Source organism: Hylobates moloch, unplaced genomic scaffold, assembly GCF_009828535.3.
Source record: "Hylobates moloch isolate HMO894 unplaced genomic scaffold, HMol_V3 SCAFFOLD_5, whole genome shotgun sequence".
Classification (NCBI taxonomy): domain Eukaryota; kingdom Metazoa; phylum Chordata; class Mammalia; order Primates; family Hylobatidae; genus Hylobates; species Hylobates moloch.
In genome coordinates, this window is record NW_026652280.1 from 86,437,418 (window position 1) to 86,458,227 (window position 20,810).

The 20,810-nt window shown below is 60.7% G+C and overlaps 1 protein-coding gene across 1 annotated transcript; it reads left to right on the plus strand.

The window, feature by feature from the left end:
- GRK2 (G protein-coupled receptor kinase 2) lies at nucleotides 1–20,169 on the plus strand. The gene is made up of 21 exons (XM_032153606.2): nucleotides 1–322; nucleotides 10,852–10,928; nucleotides 12,779–12,852; nucleotides 12,997–13,098; nucleotides 13,205–13,279; nucleotides 13,418–13,479; nucleotides 14,315–14,366; nucleotides 14,677–14,768; nucleotides 15,046–15,145; nucleotides 15,232–15,310; nucleotides 15,404–15,534; nucleotides 15,852–15,946; nucleotides 16,016–16,123; nucleotides 16,333–16,399; nucleotides 16,710–16,810; nucleotides 17,288–17,354; nucleotides 17,435–17,530; nucleotides 17,791–17,953; nucleotides 18,428–18,564; nucleotides 18,656–18,769; nucleotides 18,867–20,169. The coding sequence occupies exons 1-21, from the start codon at nucleotides 210–212 to the stop codon at nucleotides 19,029–19,031; spliced, it is 2,070 nt and encodes a 689-aa protein (XP_032009497.1). The 5' UTR covers nucleotides 1–209; the 3' UTR covers nucleotides 19,032–20,169.
- Nucleotides 20,170–20,810: the final 641 nt, after the last annotated feature.

The window sequence follows — 20,810 nt, forward strand, 5'->3', positions numbered from 1 at the left end:
GGGGCCGGGCCCGAGCCGGCGCCATGGGGCGGCGCCGCCTGTGAGCGGCGGCGAGCGGAGCCGCGGGCGCCGAGCAGGGCCAGGCAGGAGGCGTCGGCGCCCGAGGCCGAGCGAGCCGCGGCCGGGCCGGGCCGAGCGCCGAGCGAGCAGGAGCGGCTTCGGCGGCAGCGGCGGCGGCGGCGGCGGGAGGAGGCAGCGCCGCCGCCAAGATGGCGGACCTGGAGGCGGTGCTGGCCGACGTGAGCTACCTGATGGCCATGGAGAAGAGCAAGGCCACGCCGGCCGCGCGCGCCAGCAAGAAGATCCTGCTGCCCGAGCCCAGGTGAGGAGAAGCCGCCCGCGGCCCCGGCCCGACCCCGCGGGCGCCCCGGCCGCGGCCCCGAGACCCTGGCCCCACGCTCGACCCCGCGACCTGGACCCCCGGGGCCGGCTCTCGCAACCCCCTATCGTCCACCCAGCCCGGAGCAGCCCGGCCTTGGCGCCTGCGGGTCCAGACCCTAAGCCCCAGACCCTGGGCGCCTGAGCCCGGAGCGCCCCAACTCCGGAGCTCCTCTGCCCCATCGGCCTCCGGACCCACTCGGGTCCCCCTGGCCGCCCTGCTGCTTCCTTATCGCGCTCCACCGGCCCCCCCAAGTCGCTGTCAGCCCCTGGCTCCCGCCTTCTCCCACGGGGGCCCAGCGTGCCACTTCATCCTTCTCGGAGCAGCCCTTGATCCCTGTGGGGTCCCCTCCCCTCCGCCGGCCACCATTTACCTCGCCTGACGATGTCACCCACCCTTTTGCTGTCCCTGCTCACGGCACCCGCCTTGAGATTTCCACTTCCCCCACCCGTCTCTCCTCCAGTCTACACTTGTGTGAGATGTGGGGGGACAGCCAGTCTTCCGGACTCTTCTCCCACCCTCTGGTGGGGTCGCTGTCCTGGAGTTGGGCTTGAGAGTGCTTTCAGGGCGGCGTGGTGAGCAGGACCTAGGGTGCTGCGGGCACCCTCCCCCTCGGACCGCGCTCAGGTGGGGGAAACATCCCCTGTGCCCTCTCCCCCACATTCCTCCTCTGGCAGGCCCTGCATATGGTGCCCCGTGGGTGCTGTTGACCAGGGGCCCTCCCAGCACACCTGCAACGGCTGGACCTTAGCTGCCGCCTCTGTAAGACAACTGACATCACATCTGGTATCAAAGTTTAGACTGTTCAGGATGTAGGTGCAAAAGTACACAGGATGTGGACGATTGCTGCGGTTTGTCCAGCATTTTATGGCTGGTAGAGTATCTCTCCACTGTGTGAGCCTCTCAGCAGCGCATGGGGTGGCGAGGACAGGTGTGGTTTTGTCCCTGTGGAACAGGTGGGGAAACTGAAGCTCCAGAGGTGAGTGGCCTGCCCCGAGTCACACAGGTAGTCCCAGGTGGCACCTGGCCAACAGATCAGGGCTTCAGACTTCCGGTTCTACATTTCATCAGCTACCCTGGCCTGTGCCAGGGAGCAGACATGCCCGCCACGATTCTTTGTGTCGTGTGGCAACTCCTTGTCCATGCCTGAGAGTTAGCCTCCTCCTGGTGCCCCAGCGGGCTGGGGATGGGGCCTGTCCACACTGCCATGGTCTTATCCTGTGCCTCTGGGTAAGTCCCTTCCCTCACTGGGCCTGGGTCTTCTCATCTGTGAAATGTGAATGGCGTGAAATAAGAGCTGTGACTCTGCGGTGTCCCTCAGCCTTTGAAGCAGCCGTCTAAGCTCTGGCTGATGCTGCAGGGGTGCCATGCCCATCGCCCTCACCGGCCCCCTCTGCCATGCGCTGCTCGCTGGGTGTTTGGATTGACTGAACGTCAGGCCTGGGAGGGGAAAATTGGTCTGCGTTTTGAAAAGGACATTAGGGCCTTTTTTTTCTAAGACATTTGCAATCAGATTTCTCAAAACAGGAACCAGACTGACTGTCAGCTGGGGGCTGTCCAGGGAGCAGTGACGGTTAGTACAGAAATGAGTTCAGAAATGACAAACCCACGAGGGAGGAAATGGGGGAGTTAGTCTCTAGGGCTCAAAACGGCTCTGCTTGGTGGCCGCAGCCTTGAGACCCTCCTGCAGGATGGAGTTCTGCAACGTGTGAGGGGGGGCCTTTTCTGGAACTGTCTGCCTTCAGGTAACCTCCCCCCAGAATGCATTGCTTCTGATGGGGCGCCGCCTTGGCTCTGCAGGTGTCAGAACCCTGAGAAACGAGATGTTCTTCTTTTCCTGTCCCCTTTCCCATCCGTGGTAGTGATGGCGGTGATAGCAATAATGATAGGAATTATTACTGACTTACCTGTTTTGACATCTGTCATCTCAATTCTTCCAGCAACCAACCTGTGAAGCTGGCAAGGCCATGCCTTGCATGTAGTAGTTCCTCAAGAAATACCAGGACTGTGTGATGCCCCCATGCAGTCGTGAGCAGAAACAAGGTTGGATAGGATTCTAGGAGGACAGCAGGAGGCCGAGCCAGGCAGCGCAGGTTTTCACATTGGGTCACCATCAGCAGCATGGCCTTCCACAAATTTCCCACATCTGTGAAATGGACTGGAGGTGTGAGCGCCGAATGTCAGTGTGCTAAGGCCTGGGAAGGGCTACAGGCCACCCCTACGTGAGGGTCCAGGCCTGGGGCATTAGGGAGCAGGCCACCCTTTGCATAATGCCTTGCCTTGCACACTCACTGGGGCAGAGCACGCCCCCCCCCCCCGTCCCCCGCCGCCCCAATGGTGATCCTGACCATGTTTCATGTTTGCCTGACACTTTTCCGTTTGCAGAGTGCTTTCTACTCCATTTTGTCCTTTTGACAACTGTGAGAGGCAGGCCCAGCAGTTGGGATTCTCCCCTTTAGCAGTTGAAGTTATTGAGGCGCAGGGAGGGGAGGAGTCGTGTCCTCGTCACAGAAGAAAGCTGGAATGGGGCCTCAGGTTTCTGGACCACACAGGCCAGTGCTGTTTCTCTGCTGTGCTTTATCCCCTCCACCCACCCCTGCACACCACTGTTCTCGCCCCTGTCCACATTTTACGGTGTGGGCTGACTGGCACCCCTTGTCTGGGGCCATCAGCTGTCACAGTTCACAAGGCTCAGCCCTCTTCCCATTGGCTGGGATGGAGAACTGAGGTGCCGTGGCAGAGCTACTGCACCGAGGGGCATCTCCACTCCAGGGTCCCGTCAGATGCAGGAGCCTGTCTTCCTCATATCCACAAGGTCAAGGTCAGAGTCAGGGAGAGGGGCTGTGGCTTGAGCCCGGGACAGGGTGCCACTGGGAATTGTTCACACCTTGAGGTGGCCCACCTCGGCAGCCCCTCCATGGCTGGTGCCTAGGGATGTGGCTTGACCAAGAACTGGGGCTGGCATCACAGCTTTGAGTTCCAAAGGCTAGGGAATGGGAGTGGTTAGGCACAGTGCCACATTGAGTTGGCACAGGGGCCTCCCCTTCTGTCACCCTATAGAATCTGAGGAAACAGTCCCTTTCCCCGACCTTCTTGTAGAAGGAGGCAGCGTCAGGCAACATTGTGTATGTGGAAGATGGGAGACCTGGCTTCTCCCTCTACCACCAGCTCACATGGGACCCAGACGAGTCCCTTAGCCCGACAGGGCCTGCCTCAGTTTCCACCTCTGTAAAACAAGGAGGCTGTCCCTTCACTCTCAGGGTCTGTGGTCTGGGCCTTGCCCTGAAGGAACTGCTGTCTCCCTTTCCCAGCAGCCAGCAGTCTTGTAATTATCATCATTTGCTTAATATGACCATTGAGGCCTCGTGTAATTAATCTCTGGGCTCCTAGCTGAGGAGCCCTGCCTGGGCGCTCCCAGGAGGTTCCTCTGCCCTCCCCGGTGACAGTGGCAGCCCCAGCAGCAGATTGTCGGAGCTGGGTGCCTCTTGCAGCCTCCCTATTTCTTGGCTGTTTCCTGGTCCCTCCCCCACCGAGAGTTTCCTCCTTCCTGCCCCTTTCTGGCTTCCCTGTCTCCCCAGACCCTGCCCCTGTTCCTCCGCTGCCTCGTTCCTGTTAACTCTTTGCAGCCAGAACTTCCTGCCCTCGATTTGTGGGGGAAGGGGTGCAGCGGGAAGCTTTCTCCCTCCCTCCTTCCTTCACTCCTGCAGCACCAGCTGAAACCCTGCTGCTTCCAGCCTTTGTCCCTTACCCAGAACTTTCCACTTCAGTGGCAGCGTTCTCCCAACTCCTTTCCCTGAAAACAAGATGATCTTTCCTGCAGTCACTCCCTCTGGGCCTTTGAAGCACCGCCGTTCCCCAGGAAGGGTCTCTGGGATGTCTTCCCCATCTGTTTTCCTTTCCAGAGCATTGCGTTTCACTTATTTGCCATTAAGTCGCCCGCCTGCCGTTACCTGGGTAAATGGATTTGAAGGCAGTGTGAGCAATGCAGGTTGGAATCTGTGCAGGGGAACCTGGGCTGTTAACCCAGAATGAGGTGTCCTATTAATGCACAATCAATTCCTAGTAGTAAGTTCCCGGTGACGTCAGGTGCAGGCGCGCTCCGCAGCCAGTGTCTCCTCCCTGTGCCTAGGTTGCACCCAGGTGGGCTTGGCAGAGGGGCTGAGTGCTCAGGCTGGTGGGTTTGGGCTCCATGCGCTTGGCTGTTGCTTTCAGGATATGCTGTTGCCTCGGAACACATAGCAGGAACCAAAAGCACGGTGTAGCCCTTGAGGACTCACAGCCTCCCTCACACCTGCCCCTTTTTCCCGGGCCCCTTCCCTACTCCCCACCGGCTCCCCATGGGTCAGTTTCCACTGCTGGATGGAGCTATATTCATGTTATTTCTACTCTGCTGCAACTGAGATACTAAAAATGAGGTGTTTGGCTGCAGCTTTTTTTCTAAAACAGTAATATCCCTTCTCTGCTTTGCTGCTTACTGCAAAGGGACGCGTCTGTGCCAGCAGAAGTGGGTTTTCTGGTATTAACATGTTGGCAGCTCTGTTCCCAGGTGGGGGCAATTTTCTGACTCTAGAGCCATTTCGTGTTTGGGATGGGGGACAACCCCCTCCTGGAAACCACAGGGCACGGAGTTCTGGAAGTTTGTTCTTGGTGCATTCTAGCGTGATGCAGATTACGGTCTCCATGTCGGCAGTAAATTGCAGGGTGTGGGTGCTCATGTCATATTTGTGAAGAAGCCGTGACATCTGACAAGGCCGCCAGAGTGCCTCTTCCCGAGCATCCCCGCAAGGGAGCTTCTTTGTGGCCAACACGACGTTCCAGAGCCCGGGCTGCTGCAGACCCTGGCTGTGTGCGCGGGGCCAGCTGGCTTTTTCTCTCCCCTGCTCAGGGCTAGCCTTGGACCTGATGGTTTGGGCTGGTCTTTCCTGTTTGATCTGTGGCCCCATCCTTGAGCTCTGAGGATGTTGTTCGCCCCAGGGAGAGTCGTTGAGAAACATTAAGAAGCCCCAGGGGACTTCCTTCTGCTGCTGGCACCTTGGTGTCAGGTTTCCTGGAAATGCCACAGGGAGCACTTCAGCCACAGCCACAGGCCCTGCTTCACTGGTTGGTGAACGCTCGCTCATCTCCCAGGGGACAGTTCCCAGAGTGGCCGCACCAGACCTGCCAGGCCTGTAGCCTTCGTGCCAGCTTGCACTGTCCTGGCGTGGCAAAGCTTTAGCATCACTGTCGCACGAGGGGCACAGGAACCATGGCCCCTGGCTGCCAGCTGCCAGCCGAGGCTGCCTCCCATCCTGGGTTCCAGGGAAGGGGGCTGCCCGTCTCCTACAGCCCCTGGTCAGGGACGGGAGGGCAGCCAGGCCAGAGGCTGGGCACGAGTCAGGGTCTTCCGAGCCTTGCACCCAGCTCTTCCACAGAGGTCAAGGGGGAGATGGAGGGTGCTCTAGTGGGAGGCCGTTTCTCAGGGAACCTTTGGACATTTTCTTTGCCACTCATTGTGGGCCTCCGAGCACGTGGCCCAGCCAGCCTCCTCGCCATCAGCAAGAGTGTGTTTGCCTCTGACTTGTCACCCCCTCCCGTCCACACAGCTGTAGCCTCTGACCCCGAGCAGGAGACACCTGAGAGAGCCCAGGCCACAGAGGATGGCCTGGACTTTGTATTTCTTCTGAACCATGAGGTGCCAGAAGGGACCGGAAGTGCTCCCTTAGCACCCACTCCTTCCCTGTCACCCAGCGCTCAGTGCTGCAGCTGTTCACTGTCTTGGGCTGAGCCTGCTCCGGGAGCAGCAGGAGCTGGTGTGGGCTGCCGTAACTGCAGGGGTGCCAAGGTGGGACTGACCGCTCCTTCCCAAGGCTGGGCGGGCACCAAGCACCTCTGTGCCAAGGAGCCCTTGATACTTTGGCAGGGCAAGCCACGGGCTCTATCCACTGGGCCCACAGTAGAGCGATGCAATGCCTGAAGCTGGTCTGTGAGCAGACGAGTCCCAGCCACCCTGCTCGGCTCAGCCCTGGCCACAGGCCCCATACTCCAAGGCCTCGTCCTCTCCGAGGACACGGCAAATGTGGAGCAGAGGCTCGAGCAAGACTGGTTACTGTGTGATTCTAGCACGAGCTATGGGGCGCTGAGGAATGGGGCTCTGGCAGCTCTCTCCCATGGCCCAGCAGGTGGGGCATGGCAGGCAGCACGGCCAGCCTGGCATCTTAGAAGCCCCTCTTCTGCCGTGTCCACCCAGGCTTTGTAAATGGCCAGTGTGATGGTGGCAATTCAGCATCTCATTGACATCCTCATTTTACAGGGGGAAACTGGACATTTCAAGTTTGTGACCAGGTGGTGAGGGCCACTTGGAACCCAGGCACCTGTCCAATGGCCAGAGCAAAGGCGACTCTGAGGCCCTTGCCCAAAGGTGTTGGGAACCTTAGGGTCCTTCCATCTGGGACTGTTGAGGCCACTTGGTTCTCCTGATGCTCCAGAGTAGATCTTGGGAGCCATGTTCCCCCGGATCTCGGGGCTGCTGACCTGGGTGGGGGTCAGGGACACGCTCTGGGCTCACTGCCACTCCAGACTCTGTCAGTATCAGGGAGCAGTGTTGGAGACAAGGTGACCCAGCCCAGGAGGCTGTCGTACCCCTCTGCTTGCCATGCTTGCCACCCTTGCAGGAGCTGCCCCCAGTGACAAGTTGTTCCAACCTGCCAGTTCCCTTGGCGGCCAGACCCATGGGAATAGACAGGAAACCCTAAAATTGCCACTTTGGGGGCCTTCCATTCATGGACTCTGCTCAGGCCTGACCTTGTGTTTGGTTTCTTGCTGGGGGGAGGGGGGTTGTTTATTTTATTTAAAAAACATTTTTTTCTTTTTAAGGAAGAAAGTGGAGTGCTGTGGGCTGGGAAGAATGTGGTGGCCATGCCCAGGCGTGGCTGCTGAGGGGAGAGATGGCCTCAGAGCCCTGGATCCTGCTCCCTGCTGTTCCCAGGCCGGGGCCCACAGCAGAGCCCCTGGGAAGGAGAAGGGGCCTGCCCGGCAGGTTCCCCTGGCTGTCGCAGGCAGGGAAGCGAGCATGCTTCCCCCTTGGAGACTTTGTATGTCTAGTTGAAAAGTGGCAGTGGCTACTCCCTGGCTCCTAGGTGGCCATTCCCTCTGCCAAGCTGGCACCATTTTTTTTTTTTTTTTTTTTTTGAGACAGAGTCACCCAGGCTGGAGTGCAGTGGCGCGATTTTGGCTCACTGCAACCTCCATCTCCAGGGTTCAAGCGATTCTTCTGGCTCAGTCTCCTGAGTAGCTGGGACTGCAGGCATACGCCACCATGCCCGGCTAATTTTTGTATTTTTAGTAGAGACGGGGTTTCACCATGTTGGTCAGGCTGTTCTTAAACTCCTGACCTCATGATTCGCCCGCCTCGGCCTCCCAAAGTGCTGGGATTACAGGCGTGAGCCACCGCACCCCGCCAAGCTGGCACCATTTTTGCAGGCTCCTAGAAAGCAAGTCTGGGGCTCAGTGGGGCTTACTGCTGAAGCCCTGTGGCCCCCATTCCCGGGACAATGCCCGGCTCCTGGTGGGTGACCCCTACAGGCTGGGATTGCTTTGCCTGTCATCTGCATCTGCCTGTCGCTACCTTCCGCTTGACCAGCACCTGATCATAGCCATTTGACCCTCCACTGCCCCGGAAGACTGGCATTTTGTGATTTTTTTTTTTTTTTTTTGCTTTTTTTCCATCCCCTTCTGTGGACCAAAATGTCCCCAAACTCAAAAATCTGGTGCAGAACCAGAGTCCTGGCTTCCCAGCCCACCTCCCAGGTGAGATGCAGGCCCCGACCTTGGGGTTTTCTCCACGCTCCAGTCTCCCAGTGCACAGCCTGTGCCCTGAGGGTCGCCCCAGGGCCCAGGCCTCCTGTCTGCAGGTGCCGAGGGCAGGGACTGTGTCTTTCTCAGTTCAAGAGATTTTTATGAAGCCCCTGCTGTGTGTGAAACACCACAATCTCTGTCCACCGTTTCCTGTGTCCCTGGGAGTCCCACATGCCGGGAAACATGTCCTTGACGGTGGCTGGTGGACGTGAGCTGGCGTGTGGCCCGAAGGGGCGGGTGTGCTGGGGTGGACAGGGGGCCCATCCTCGGAGCTCCTGTCAGTTCTCAGAGGGCATCCTCACTCCCCGGTGGGGGGCATGGGCCCTCCTCTTCCTAGCCGGGCAGGGTCTGTTCCAAAGGAGTCATAGGATGTGAACTCAGGGTCACCTAGGCCCATCCTTGTCTTCAGTGCCCTGCTTCCTGTTGGAGACAACTTTGGAAGAGGCCGCAGCCCCTTCCAGCCTCTGAGGGTGGGGAGCAGGCCAGGGGGTCGCGGCTTTGGAACCATGCTCATGGCAGCCCTGCTGTGCTGGTGCTATCTCGCTCGGCCTTTCCTGAGGAAGGCTCGAACCAAGTGAGATAAGGGGCCGAGGCCCAGGAGTCCACTGCAGCCCTTCCCGGAAGGACAGTGCCCAGTGGAAGTGGATAGGAGCCGCCTCTCGAGGCTGAGGCCAGAGGCCAGGCAGGGTCCACAGGCCAGGTCCGCACTGCCTGGAGCTGCTCTCCGCAGACGGCTCTTCTGGCTGAAGCTGCCGTTCCTTCCAGACCCTCGGGCCCAAAGCCTGGAAGCCCTCACGGGGCTGGCCTCATAACCCTTCTCCCAGTCCCGGACAGCCTGAGCCTTCTCTCACCCACCCCCTTCCCCTTCTTCCTGCCCAAGTGTCGCCTCTGCCTGGACTTCCTCCGCGTGGTGCCTCCAGTGGAGTCGGGCCACCCGCTGCCCTGGACCGAGCCTCCTGAGTCCTGCTCTCCTGCCCACTCCTTGGCTGTGAAGCCCCTGGTTTGCAAGGCCCTGCCCTCCCCCTCACCATGGCATTTGTGTGCCCTCTCCCCTGCCCCATTGGCCTCTTGCTCATCCCTGGACATACTGTCCCCTGCCTGTTCCCACATCTACCGGCCTCTCTGGCTTTGCCACCTGCCGAGATCCCGCTTGCACTCCAGGAACCCAGTGGAGTTCCACCTTCTCCACACAGCCTCTCCAGACCCAGAGGCCTCCTCTCCTTCCCAAGGCTTCTGCACACGCTGTCTGGTATCACAGGCTCAGAACCATGCCCTGGGCAGGGCTGCTTGGAGCAGGGGGTGGCTTTGGCATGAGGTACCCAGTGCCTCGGGTAGATGTGCAGCGGGTCCTTGTGACCACAGCCTGGGTGGCCAGTCCGACCTGCCCTGGGCTGGGCTCCTAGGGGCAGGCAGGGCCGGGGTGCAGATAGGCAGGGGCCATGCCAAGCACAGAGAACCTGGACTTGCGGATCCAAATCTCCACCAGCTGCAGTCTTTTCACAGGCGGCCTGCTGGTGGCCCCATAGATCTGCAGGGCCATGTGAGCATGACATGGGCTCAGGTGTGTTGGCCCTTCAGGCCCCCAGCCCTGCACATGCCCTCAGTATGGCAGCTACACGTTACCCCAGGAGCCCAGACTAGTGAGGACCAGATGCAGGCCTCAGCTGGCTGTTGGGACAGACTGGCAGGGCTGGGCTGGAGGTGGGCCAGGAGAGGGCAGGAGGGGACAGTAAGGTGGTATTTGAGGCCGGCAGTGTAGCCTGGTGTGGCTCTCCCAGACAGCACTCAGTGTGGGGTGAGATAAACAGGGTGGGGGATGTCGGGTTGGGTTTTGAGGGTCACAATGGCCAGGCCCTCCCTTATGGCCATACCAAGCAACCCAGGGCAGGGGTCACATTTTATATGCAAGTACTAGGGACACACGAACCAAGGCATGGCCTTTTCTTACGATTTAAAAAATTGAGATGCAATTCATATAAGATTCATCATTTTATTATACAATTTAGTGTTTTTTAGTACATTGACCATGTTGTGCAACCCTTACCCCAAAAAGAAACCCCGTCCCTACCGCAGTCACTCCTCTCCCTCTCTCCAGCCCCCGGCAGCCACGGATCTGCGTTCTGTGTTGGTGGATCTGTTCATATGAGTGGAATCGCACAATATGTGGTGACCCTCTGTGACTGGCTTCATGTTTTCAAGGCTCATCCACGTTGTGGCCCCTGTTGGTGCCTTGTTCCTTTTCACAGCCGAGCCATGTGCCGCTGCGTGGAGATGCCACATGTGTGTCTTTTCATCCGCTCACAAACCAGGCTTGGCTTTTGTGACTTGGCCAAGTTCCCAAAGCCAGCGGGTGGCAGCACCGGGACGAGACCCCACAGGCGGTGGGCCTCTGAGCAGGGGGCCACCTGCCGGCCACCCTGGCCTTTGAGGACACAGCCTGGCGGGGGCAGTGCAGGCAAAGGCTTCCTCGAAGCCCTCTGGTCTGACCTGTGGCTGGGATAAGTGAGTAGGCCTGACGGGCTGGCCGCCTTCCTGGAGGGAGTGGTGACACCACCACAGTGCCCTCAGCTTGCGTTTCTGGGCCTGCAGCCCCCACGGGCTCTGGGGGCTTCTGCTTACTGCGCCCCTCTGTCCCACAGCATCCGCAGTGTCATGCAGAAGTACCTGGAGGACCGGGGCGAGGTGACCTTTGAGAAGATCTTTTCCCAGAAGCTGGGTGAGTATGGCAGTGGCTCTGCCAGCCACTGGGCTTGACTTCTTGCCCCTACCCCAGCCAGCCCAGCTGTGCTCCCCACTCTCCAGAGATTTGGCCTCCCATCCACTCAGGGTGGAGCAGCCAGCGAGAACCCAGGGGGATTGCTCCAAGTTGCCGCGACCCTGCGTGCCTCCTTGCCCCTGGCTGTCGGCCCAGGGAGCCCCGTGGTGGGGGTGGGGGCCCAGAGTCTTCCAGGGCCGCCAGGGAAGTTCCTCCTTTGGGGTTTTTGTTTTTGAGAGTTGCAGCTTCCCCTTGGCGCGGCCGCAGCTGCTCTGGGCCGTTGGTAGAACTGACAGGAAGAGGCGGGGCCCTTCCTGTGGCGCCTGCTGAGCTGTGGTTGGCCCCGCCCCACCCCATGGGCCCTCTTTGTAAGCAACCTGCCTGGTGCTGGCCCTCCATTCCTCCTCCAGCTGGTGTCTGATGCCTGCTGTCAGAAGTTTCATGCGACCCACCCTGTGGACCTGGCCCGGAGGGCAGGCTTGGGGCAGGTCTCGGGAAGCAGGCTCCAGCCCCACATGGCTCTGATTTGGCCTTCCCGAGAACAGGAGCTCAGCTCTGGACAGGGGGTATCCTGGCCTGATGGGATCAGGCATTGGAGGTCAGCCTGGGGGAGTCGGTGTGTCAAGAAGCACAAAGTTTGGGTCCCAGGCCTGTGCCATGTGTCCTTGGGCAAGTTGCTTCACCTCCCTGAGCCTGATGGTGTCCTCATCTGGGAGATGGGACTCATGAGTCCCACTGCACAGGCCTATCAGATTCAGATGAGAGCACTGTGCCCACTGTGAAGCCTGGCCCCCATTCCTCAAAGGCCCTGCACTAAAGGCCAGGCAGTGAGGACTGAAGTGATGGCCGCAGCTCTGACCCAGGTGCCCAGGCAGTGCCCCCGAAGGCATGGGAGGCCACCCAGCTCAAGCCTGGTCACCCATGTCAGACTGGAGGCCTGAGGAGGGCCTCTTTCCCCTGGTAGTGCTTGGGGACCAGGGTCCAGGCCCCTTACTCAGGCATGAGGACACCGTATCTGGGGTCCCCTGAGAGCCCCTGCCACAGCCCACCTTGCCTCTCCAGTTCCCTGTGGCTTATACCCCTTCCATGCCCCCTGCCCTGAGGCCCCAGCCCCCAACCTCTTTCCCAGGGACCTGCCACTTGGTGGAGTAGCCCTGAGTTCCACTTGAGCCTCTGCCACAGACACTGTGTCTGACCAGCTCCCTGAGCCCTCGTTTCCCCAACTGGACCCACCCTCCCTGCCTGTTTCTCAGGCTGCTGTGCAGATCAGCCAGACACTGGAGGGAGGCAGGGCCCAGAGGAGTGGTGTGGCCTCTCAGAGCCCCCTGCTAACCTTCCCCCCATGCTACAGCCTGACCTGGCCCCAGTGGCCACAGCATCCCAGGGCCCCCAGACTGAATCGTGTGGCACCTGCACAGCCCGCCCCCGTGGGGGGGTATCGGCCTCACAGAGCAGGCGCAGGGCCCTGGGCTGCAGTGAGTGGGGGCCCAGGTGCCAAGCCAGGGCTCCCTGATGCCAGAGCCAACCCCACTCCTCTGCCTCACCCTGGTGCCCATCTCCGTCCAGCTGCCACCTGGGGAAACAGATTTCAGGAAGAGAGTAGAAACACTGGGGCCCCAACCCAGAATCCAGGAATCTTCAAGTTGGCAGCAGCCTTAGCAGCTGCCTGGCCCACCCCTTGCCTGGGGCCGAGACCACCTTTGCCACCTCCATAGCCACTTCTGCCCAGGGAGCCCAACCCACACCATCCGCAACGATGGGAAGGCCTCTGAGAGAGGCGTGGCTCTGTGACCTTACACTGTTGCCTTCAGGGTACCTGCTGTTCCGAGACTTCTGCCTGAACCACCTGGAGGAGGCCAGGCCCTTGGTAGAATTCTATGAGGAGGTGAGACCCCGAGGCCCAGGCCCTGCTCTGCCTGGAGAAAGGGGAGGAGGTTGGGGTGGCTTTGTGGAACCCACAAGCCACCTGGCTTGGGCATCCCCATTCCCTGCTGGGCTCTAGATGACCTGCAGGAATCCTGTCCTCCAGATCAAGAAGTACGAGAAGCTGGAGACAGAGGAGGAGCGTGTGGCCCGCAGCCGGGAGATCTTCGACTCATACATCATGAAGGAGCTTCTGGCCTGCTCGCATGTGAGTGTCCTCAGCTGGCCCTGTGTGCTGGCCCAGAGTCACCTGCAGATTGGGAGGGGAAGAGAGGACCCTGCTGAGAATTCATGGCCACCTCTGTCTTCCCCAGCCCTTCTCGAAGAGTGCCACTGAGCATGTCCAAGGCCACCTGGGGAAGAAACAGGTGCCTCCAGATCTCTTCCAGGTGTGTACCTCCCGGTCCCTCCCCAGATGAGGTCACCTTGGACAGCCCCGGGTCAACAAACCTGGTCAGCTGGGGGAGGGGCCTGGGCAGCCATGGTCTCTCGGGTCTCAGTCACCAACTTCCAGCTTCCTCCTTTAGCCATACATCGAAGAGATTTGTCAAAACCTCCGAGGGGACGTGTTCCAGAAATTCATCGAGAGGTGAGAGCAGGGCAGTGTGGGAGAGGAAGGGGGAGGGAGGGGCCACTCTCAGAAGGGGTGTGGCTGGCATGGAGGGCAGAAGCCAGCCTTCATTAGGCCCTGAGCAGGCAGGTGGCTGGCCCGTCAGTGGCCCCCTTGCAAGGACTCCTGAGAGGTCAGACAGGCTGCAGGTCATCTTCTCCCACCCTGCCCTCCTCAGCACCACGCAGCTCAAAGCCCATCCCAGGCAGTCTCCTAGCTCCGGGGAGCTAGGAGAGCTGCGCCACCTGTGCCTCTTTCTCTCCCGTGGGCTGTATAGCACCTTGCTGGCCCACCCGGACTGAGAAGCATCAGGGTTGTGGTAGGGGTGGGCCCAGGAGAGCACACGGCCTCCGTGACCCTCACAGCCAGAGTTGGCACGGTGGGTGGGAATTGTAGGCAGATTTCAGCCAGCTTTAGGGAGCAGCTTTTTTAGGGTCACTGCTGCCCTGCCATGGAGTGAGCTCTGTGTCACTGGAGGTATGCAAGCAGGGAGGCGAGATGCACTTGTCAAGGAAATGGTAGCAGGAAGTCTGGGTTAGACTGGAAGACCTCCTTTCTGTTCGGATCTGATTCCAGCAGGAAGCTACAGCCAGGTGGCCGAGGGCCATCCTGGGCACCCAAGCAGCCCTGACTGGTGCTGTGGGTGGGCAGGCCCTCAACATATCATTCCTGGAAGAAGACATTAAAGCTCCTGATGTTTCCACATCTACCCTCACGGGACCCCAGGGAGTGGCGGCTGGGTGGGGCAGGCTCATGACAGCATCATCCTTCCCACATTCTGAGTGGCCCCTGAGCCCAGATTCTTCTCTTCCAGCGATAAGTTCACACGGTTTTGCCAGTGGAAGAATGTGGAGCTCAACATCCACGTGAGTGGGCTTGGGTGGGGCGTGGAAAGCCGTGCACCCTGCTGCTCCTCTCCCGGGAGCTGGGCCTGTGGCTTGGCTGGGAGTGGGGAGGTCAGGGGATTTCTGTCCTTTAGCCCCCAGGGCTGTGGCTATGGGGGTCAGGGCCAGGATCCCAGCATGGGGAGGCTGGAGCAGGTAAATGTGTGGCGAGGATGGCCAGGACATGGGTATGGGGACCCTGGCATGGGGCCAGCCCCTGCTGCCCAGGTGCCTCTGCCCCAGGGCTGGGCAGAGGCAGCCTGTGGTGACCGCAGCTGTCACTGCCCCACAGCTGACCATGAATGACTTCAGCGTGCATCGCATCATCGGGCGCGGGGGCTTTGGCGAGGTCTATGGGTGCCGGAAGGCCGACACAGGCAAGATGTGAGCACCCTACTCGGCACGATGGGATGCCTGGGGGAGCCGGGCTCCTGGGGACCCTGAGGGGCTGGGTTCCGCACAGGGCTACCTGCTGCCCCATGCAGTCCTGTCTTGCCATGCTGCTGTTGCCCCCTGCAGGCTCCTCTGGCCCCAGTCCTCCCTGTCTCTGATTTGTGTCACACGCTGGTCCTGGGTCTAGTCTTTCTCTCAAGCGCCCCCTGAGGCAGCCCTGGGCCCCTGCTCCGAGGGTGGGTGTCAACCGCCGCCCTCTGCCCCGCAGGTACGCCATGAAGTGCCTGGACAAAAAGCGCATCAAGATGAAGCAGGGGGAGACCCTGGCCCTGAACGAGCGCATCATGCTCTCGCTCGTCAGCACCGGGGTGAGCTGGGTGGGCCGGGCTGCCACTGAGGCTCTGGAACCCCGGGCGCCCCTGCTGACTGCCCCTCCCCTCCCCTCCCCTCCTAGGACTGCCCATTCATCGTCTGCATGTCATACGCGTTCCACACGCCAGACAAGCTCAGCTTCATCCTGGACCTCATGAACGGTGAGTGCTGGCTGGGCCCCAGGGTGGGCTGGACCCAGGCATGGGAGGCTGGGGCAAGACACTGAGTGCTGTCTGTGGGGCTGCCTCCCTCAGGTGGGGACCTGCATTACCACCTGTCCCAGCACGGGGTCTTCTCAGAAGCTGACATGCGCTTCTATGCGGCCGAGATCATCCTGGGCCTGGAGCACATGCACAACCGCTTCGTGGTCTACCGGGACCTGAAGGTGAGCACCCCTGCTGTCCCCAGGCTGGGCCTCCGTGGCTATCCTCTCCTTCCTCTCGACATCCCAACCACCAGGCCCAGAGGATTGGGGCTCCTGGGACATGGCCACCCCGTGTCTTCCCATCTCCGCCCCTGCCCTTCCCACCGAACCACTCTCTGGGTCCAGGTTGTGGCTGGGGACAGGAGAGAGGACCCCACCTTTGCCCTTTCCATGGGGACCCATCATCCTCTCCAGTGAAGCAGTGACCCAGCTGGCATCTTGCCTGGCTGGGCCCCATCCTGAGCTGCCCCAGGCAGCTCACTGGGCTTCCTCCACAGCCGGCCAACATCCTTCTGGACGAGCATGGCCACGTGCGGATCTCGGACCTGGGCCTGGCCTGTGACTTCTCCAAGAAGAAGCCTCATGCCAGCGTGTGAGTGCCCCCCACTCTCTCCCTCCCCACCCCTTGCCACTCCCGCTCATGGCCCCCTTGCTCCCACAGGGGCACCCACGGGTACATGGCTCCAGAGGTCCTGCAGAAGGGCGTGGCCTACGACAGCAGTGCCGACTGGTTCTCTCTGGGGTGCATGCTCTTCAAGTTGCTGCGGGGGTGAGTGGCCCGTCCCAGGTGGGCAGGTGGGTTGGGGCTAAGAGAAGTTCCTCCGCAATCCAGGTGGGATGCCAAAGGAGGGGAGACCATAGCTGCCTTGGTGTTAGGGGTGGCACCGTCCCTGACTTTGGCCACAGCTCATTCATGCTGCCTGCCTCCCTTTCCCCATTCCTGTCCTTTGACATTGGTTTTTGGCCTCTCTTGCCCAGGCACAGCCCCTTCCGGCAGCACAAGACCAAAGACAAGCATGAGATCGACCGCATGACGCTGACAATGGTGGGTGCAGGTCTCAGTGCAGGGCCGCGGGGGGGCTGGGGGGAGCTCCTGTGAGTACCAGGGCATGACTCTTGCTTCCCACCAGCCAGCAGAGATCTTGGCCACTGACCCCTACTCTGGCCTCCGAGACAGACCTCCTGCCCCGTAGGCTCTCGCCCTCCCCGTGCTGTTGGAGCATGACTGCTGGGCGAGCTAGGAAGCTGTGCCCCATCTGTCCCTCTGCGGGGGCCTGGACCCCTCTCTCCCCTGAGCTGGGATGGGGTCAAGGGCTCTTCCTAAGCCCCTGCTAATGTCCCACTCCTCTCTAAAGGCCGTGGAGCTGCCCGACTCCTTCTCCCCTGAACTACGCTCCCTGCTGGAGGGGTTGCTGCAGAGGGATGTCAACCGGAGACTGGGCTGCCTGGGCCGAGGGTGAGTGCCCTGGCGCCTTGGGCATGCTGCTGGCTGTGCCCCCTTGAGGACAAGGGCTGTGTCCCGTCACCTGGAACCTCCTCCAAGGTCCCAGCCTCCTTGGAGGAGCTCACAAGTTGGGGCATGGCCAGCCCTGTCCAATGTTCTCAGGGTGGAGGGGCTGCCCTGGGGGTTGGAGCTGCTGGAACCAGCTGGTAACTGGCTTCCGGAGGGGCCCTTGTCACAGATGATGATGATAGCAGCTTTTTATGTTTATTGAACATTTATTAAGCACTGGGCATAGGCTTGCAAAATTTACCAGTGTTAAAACCCACAACCCTATGATGTAGGAACTTCTGTTCTCCCATTTGAGAGATGAGGAAACAGCTCAGGCTTAAGGAACTTGCCCAAGTTCACAGAGCCAGAAAGTGGCTCAACCAGGAGTTAAGCCCAGGGCTGAGGGTGGGGCTGAGCCAGATGACTGGCTTCTCCCCACAGGGCTCAGGAGGTGAAAGAGAGCCCCTTCTTCCGCTCCCTGGACTGGCAGATGGTCTTCCTGCAGAAGGTAACAGTCTGCGGCAGGGACTGGGGATACTCTGCAGCCCCACCCCCGAGCTAATGCCCACGACCCCCGTTCTGCTGCAGTACCCTCCCCCGCTAATCCCCCCACGAGGGGAGGTGAACGCGGCTGACGCCTTCGACATCGGCTCCTTCGATGAGGAGGACACAAAAGGAATCAAGGTACTGGGCCTTGCCTGGCCTCTTGTACCTGGGCTGTGATCCTAGCCTGGGGGAGGATCCCTGTCCCTTCTTATCACCTGTGAGACCCTGTGCCAGCCCTGCCAGCTTGTAGGCCTCAGCTCCTCCTCGGCCAACTTCCCTGGGGGTGGCAGTTGCACTGACCATACCTACCCAGGGCCTTGGGTCTCAGCAGCCTGTGGCTGATGGTATTCTGGCATCTCTGTCCATCCATGTGCCCCTGCCCCATCCACCTGGTAAAGTTACTGGACAGTGATCAGGAGCTCTACCGCAACTTCCCCCTCACCATCTCGGAGCGGTGGCAGCAGGAGGTGGCAGAGACTGTCTTCGACACCATCAATGCTGAGACAGACCGGCTGGAGGCTCGCAAGAAAGCCAAGAACAAGCAGCTGGGCCATGAGGAAGGTGAGGGTCGCCGGCTGCTGCGGCACCAGGCCCCTTCCTGCTTAGAAGTGAGCAGCTGGCTCGGGTTTAAGGAACTCGCCCTGGATCACAGCCAGAAAGTGGCAGTTCTGGGATTGAAACTCAGGCTGGGGCCGGGCATGGTGGCTCACGCCTGTAATCCCAGCACTTTGGGAGGCCAAGGAGTGCAGATCACTTGAGGTCAGGAGTTTGAGACCAGCCTGGCCAACATGGTGAAACCCTGTCTCTACCAAAAAATACCAAAAAAATTAGCCAGGCATGGTGGCACGTGCCTGTACTCCCAGCTACCTGGGAGGCTGAGGCGGGAGGATCGCTTGAACCTGGGAGGTGGAGGTTGCAGTGAGCCAAGATTGTGCCACAGCCCTCCAGCTTGGGCAACAGAGTGGAGACCCTGTCTCAAAACAACAAAAAAAACCCAGGCGGGGCCAGCTGAGTCTCCTCTGTCTCTCGCCTCAGACTACGCCCTGGGCAAGGACTGCATCATGCACGGCTACATGTCCAAGATGGGCAACCCCTTCCTGACCCAGTGGCAGCGGCGGTACTTCTACCTGTTCCCCAACCGCCTCGAGTGGCGGGGCGAGGGCGAGGCCCCGGTAAGGAGCCCGTGCGGGGGTCCGGGAGCCGGGCTTCCGGGTGGCTGGCCGGCCCAGCTCTTACCTGCACCACCCATCCCTGGCCCTGCAGCAGAGCCTGCTGACCATGGAGGAGATCCAGTCGGTGGAGGAGACGCAGATCAAGGAGCGCAAGTGCCTGCTCCTCAAGATCCGCGGTGGGAAACAGTTCGTTTTGCAGTGCGATGTGAGTGGGGGCTGAGCCAGGGGTGGGAGGTGAGGGGCCAGGCCAGGCAGGCTGGGGAGAGCCCCAGCCTTGACAGAGCTGGGCTTGGCATGTGCAGAGTGACCCTGAGCTGGTGCAGTGGAAGAAGGAGCTGCGCGACGCCTACCGCGAGGCCCAGCAGCTGGTGCAGCGGGTGCCCAAGATGAAGAACAAGCCGCGCTCACCCGTGGTGGAGCTGAGCAAGGTGCCGCTGGTCCAGCGCGGCAGTGCCAACGGCCTCTGACCCACCCGCCCGCCTTTTATAAACCTCTAATTTATTTTGTCGAATTTTTATTATTTGTTTTCCCGCCAAGCGGAAAAGGTTTTATTTTGTAATTATTGTGATTTCCTGTGGCCCCAGCCTGGCCCAGCTCCCCGGGGAGGGGCCCGCTTGCCTCGGCTCCTGCTGCACCAACCCAGCCGCTGCCCGGCGCCCTCTGTCCTGACCCTAGGGGCTGCCCGCTCCCAGTGTCTTCCTGTGGGGGAAGAGCATAGCCCTCCCACCCCTTCCCCGAGGGATGATGCCACACCAAGCTGTGCCACCCTGGGCTCTGTGGGCTGCACTCTGTGCCCACAGGCACTGCTGGGTGGCCCAGTCTCCCTCACCAGGGGCAGGCACAGCACAGGGATCCGACTTGAATTTTCCCACTGCACACCCTCCTGCTGCAGAGGGGCAGGCCCTGCACTGTCCTGCCCCACAGTGTTGGCGAGAGGAGGGGCCCGTTGTCTCCCTGGCCCTCAAGGCCTCCCACAGTGACTCGGGCTCCTGTGCCCTTATTCAGGAAAAGCCTGTGTCACTGGCTGCCTCCACTCCCACTTCCCTGACACTGCGGGGCTTGGCTGAGAGGGTGGCATTGGCAGCAGGTGCTGCTGCCCTCCCTGCAGTCCCCTCTTGCCCCAACCCCCAGCACCCGGGCTCAGGGACCACAGCAAGGCACCTGCGGGTTGGGCCATACTGGCCTCGCCTGGCCTGAGGTCTCCCCGATGCTGGGCTGGGTGCGACCCCATCTGCCCAGGACGGGGCCGGCCAGGTGGGCGGGCAGCACAGCAAGGAGGCTGGCTGGGGCCTATCAGTGTGCCCCCCATCCCGGCCCATCAGTGTACCCCCGCCCAGGCTGGCCAGCCCCACAGCCCACGTCCTGTCAGTGCCGCCGCCTCGGGGCGCCGCCTCGCCCACCGCATGCCCCCTCGTGCCAGTCGCGCTGCCTGTGTGGTGTCGCGCCTTCTCCCCTCCCGGGGCTGGGTTGGCGCACCCTCCCCTCCCGTCTACTCATTCCCCGGGGCGTTTCTTTGCCGATTTTTGAATGTGATTTTAAAGAGTGAAAAATGAGACTATGCGTTTTTATAAAAAATGGTGCCTGATTTGGCTGTCTCAAGACTCTTTTTGTACCTGGTGACCGCTTTTCAGCTTCTGCTGGGCCGGGGCCCGAAGGGGAGGGTCTCAGTGGTACCAGGTCTCCTCCACCGCCACGGCTTCCAAGGTGGTCTGCTCGGGCCCAGGCCATCTTCCAGGTGGGGTGAGTCAGTGGGTCCCACTTCCCCTCCTACCCCTCCCAGCTGACAGTCGTCTCCACCTAGTGGCTGTCCAGTGCCCATTCCTCACCTTTTCCCGGGGAGGAGAGAGCATCTTCTGCCACTTCCCAGGTAAGCAGGAGGAGGTGCCAACAGTGTTAAGCCTGGCGCAGTGTCTGGGCTGACTGGGACCGTCTCAGGCCCACAGAACACCCCTGCACAGCAGGCACCAAGCTGAGGTCCCTCCCCAGAAACAGTCACAAGGCACCTCTTCCCTCTAGGTCACACCGCAGCCTCTGGGCCCTTGGCCATCTCTGGCTTCAGCCTCCTCTCTGGCCTCACTGCACAGCCCTGATAGGTGTCCCTGAAGCCTGAGGGGAACCCCAGCACTAGGCCTCTCCTCTACCCAGAGGCTTCTGGTCAACTTCCGTTTCCCCACGTCCCTGCCCTAGCCCCCGGGGTGACTAAACTGGGAGATAGATACATGTTGCTGCCCACTCCACACAGGGCT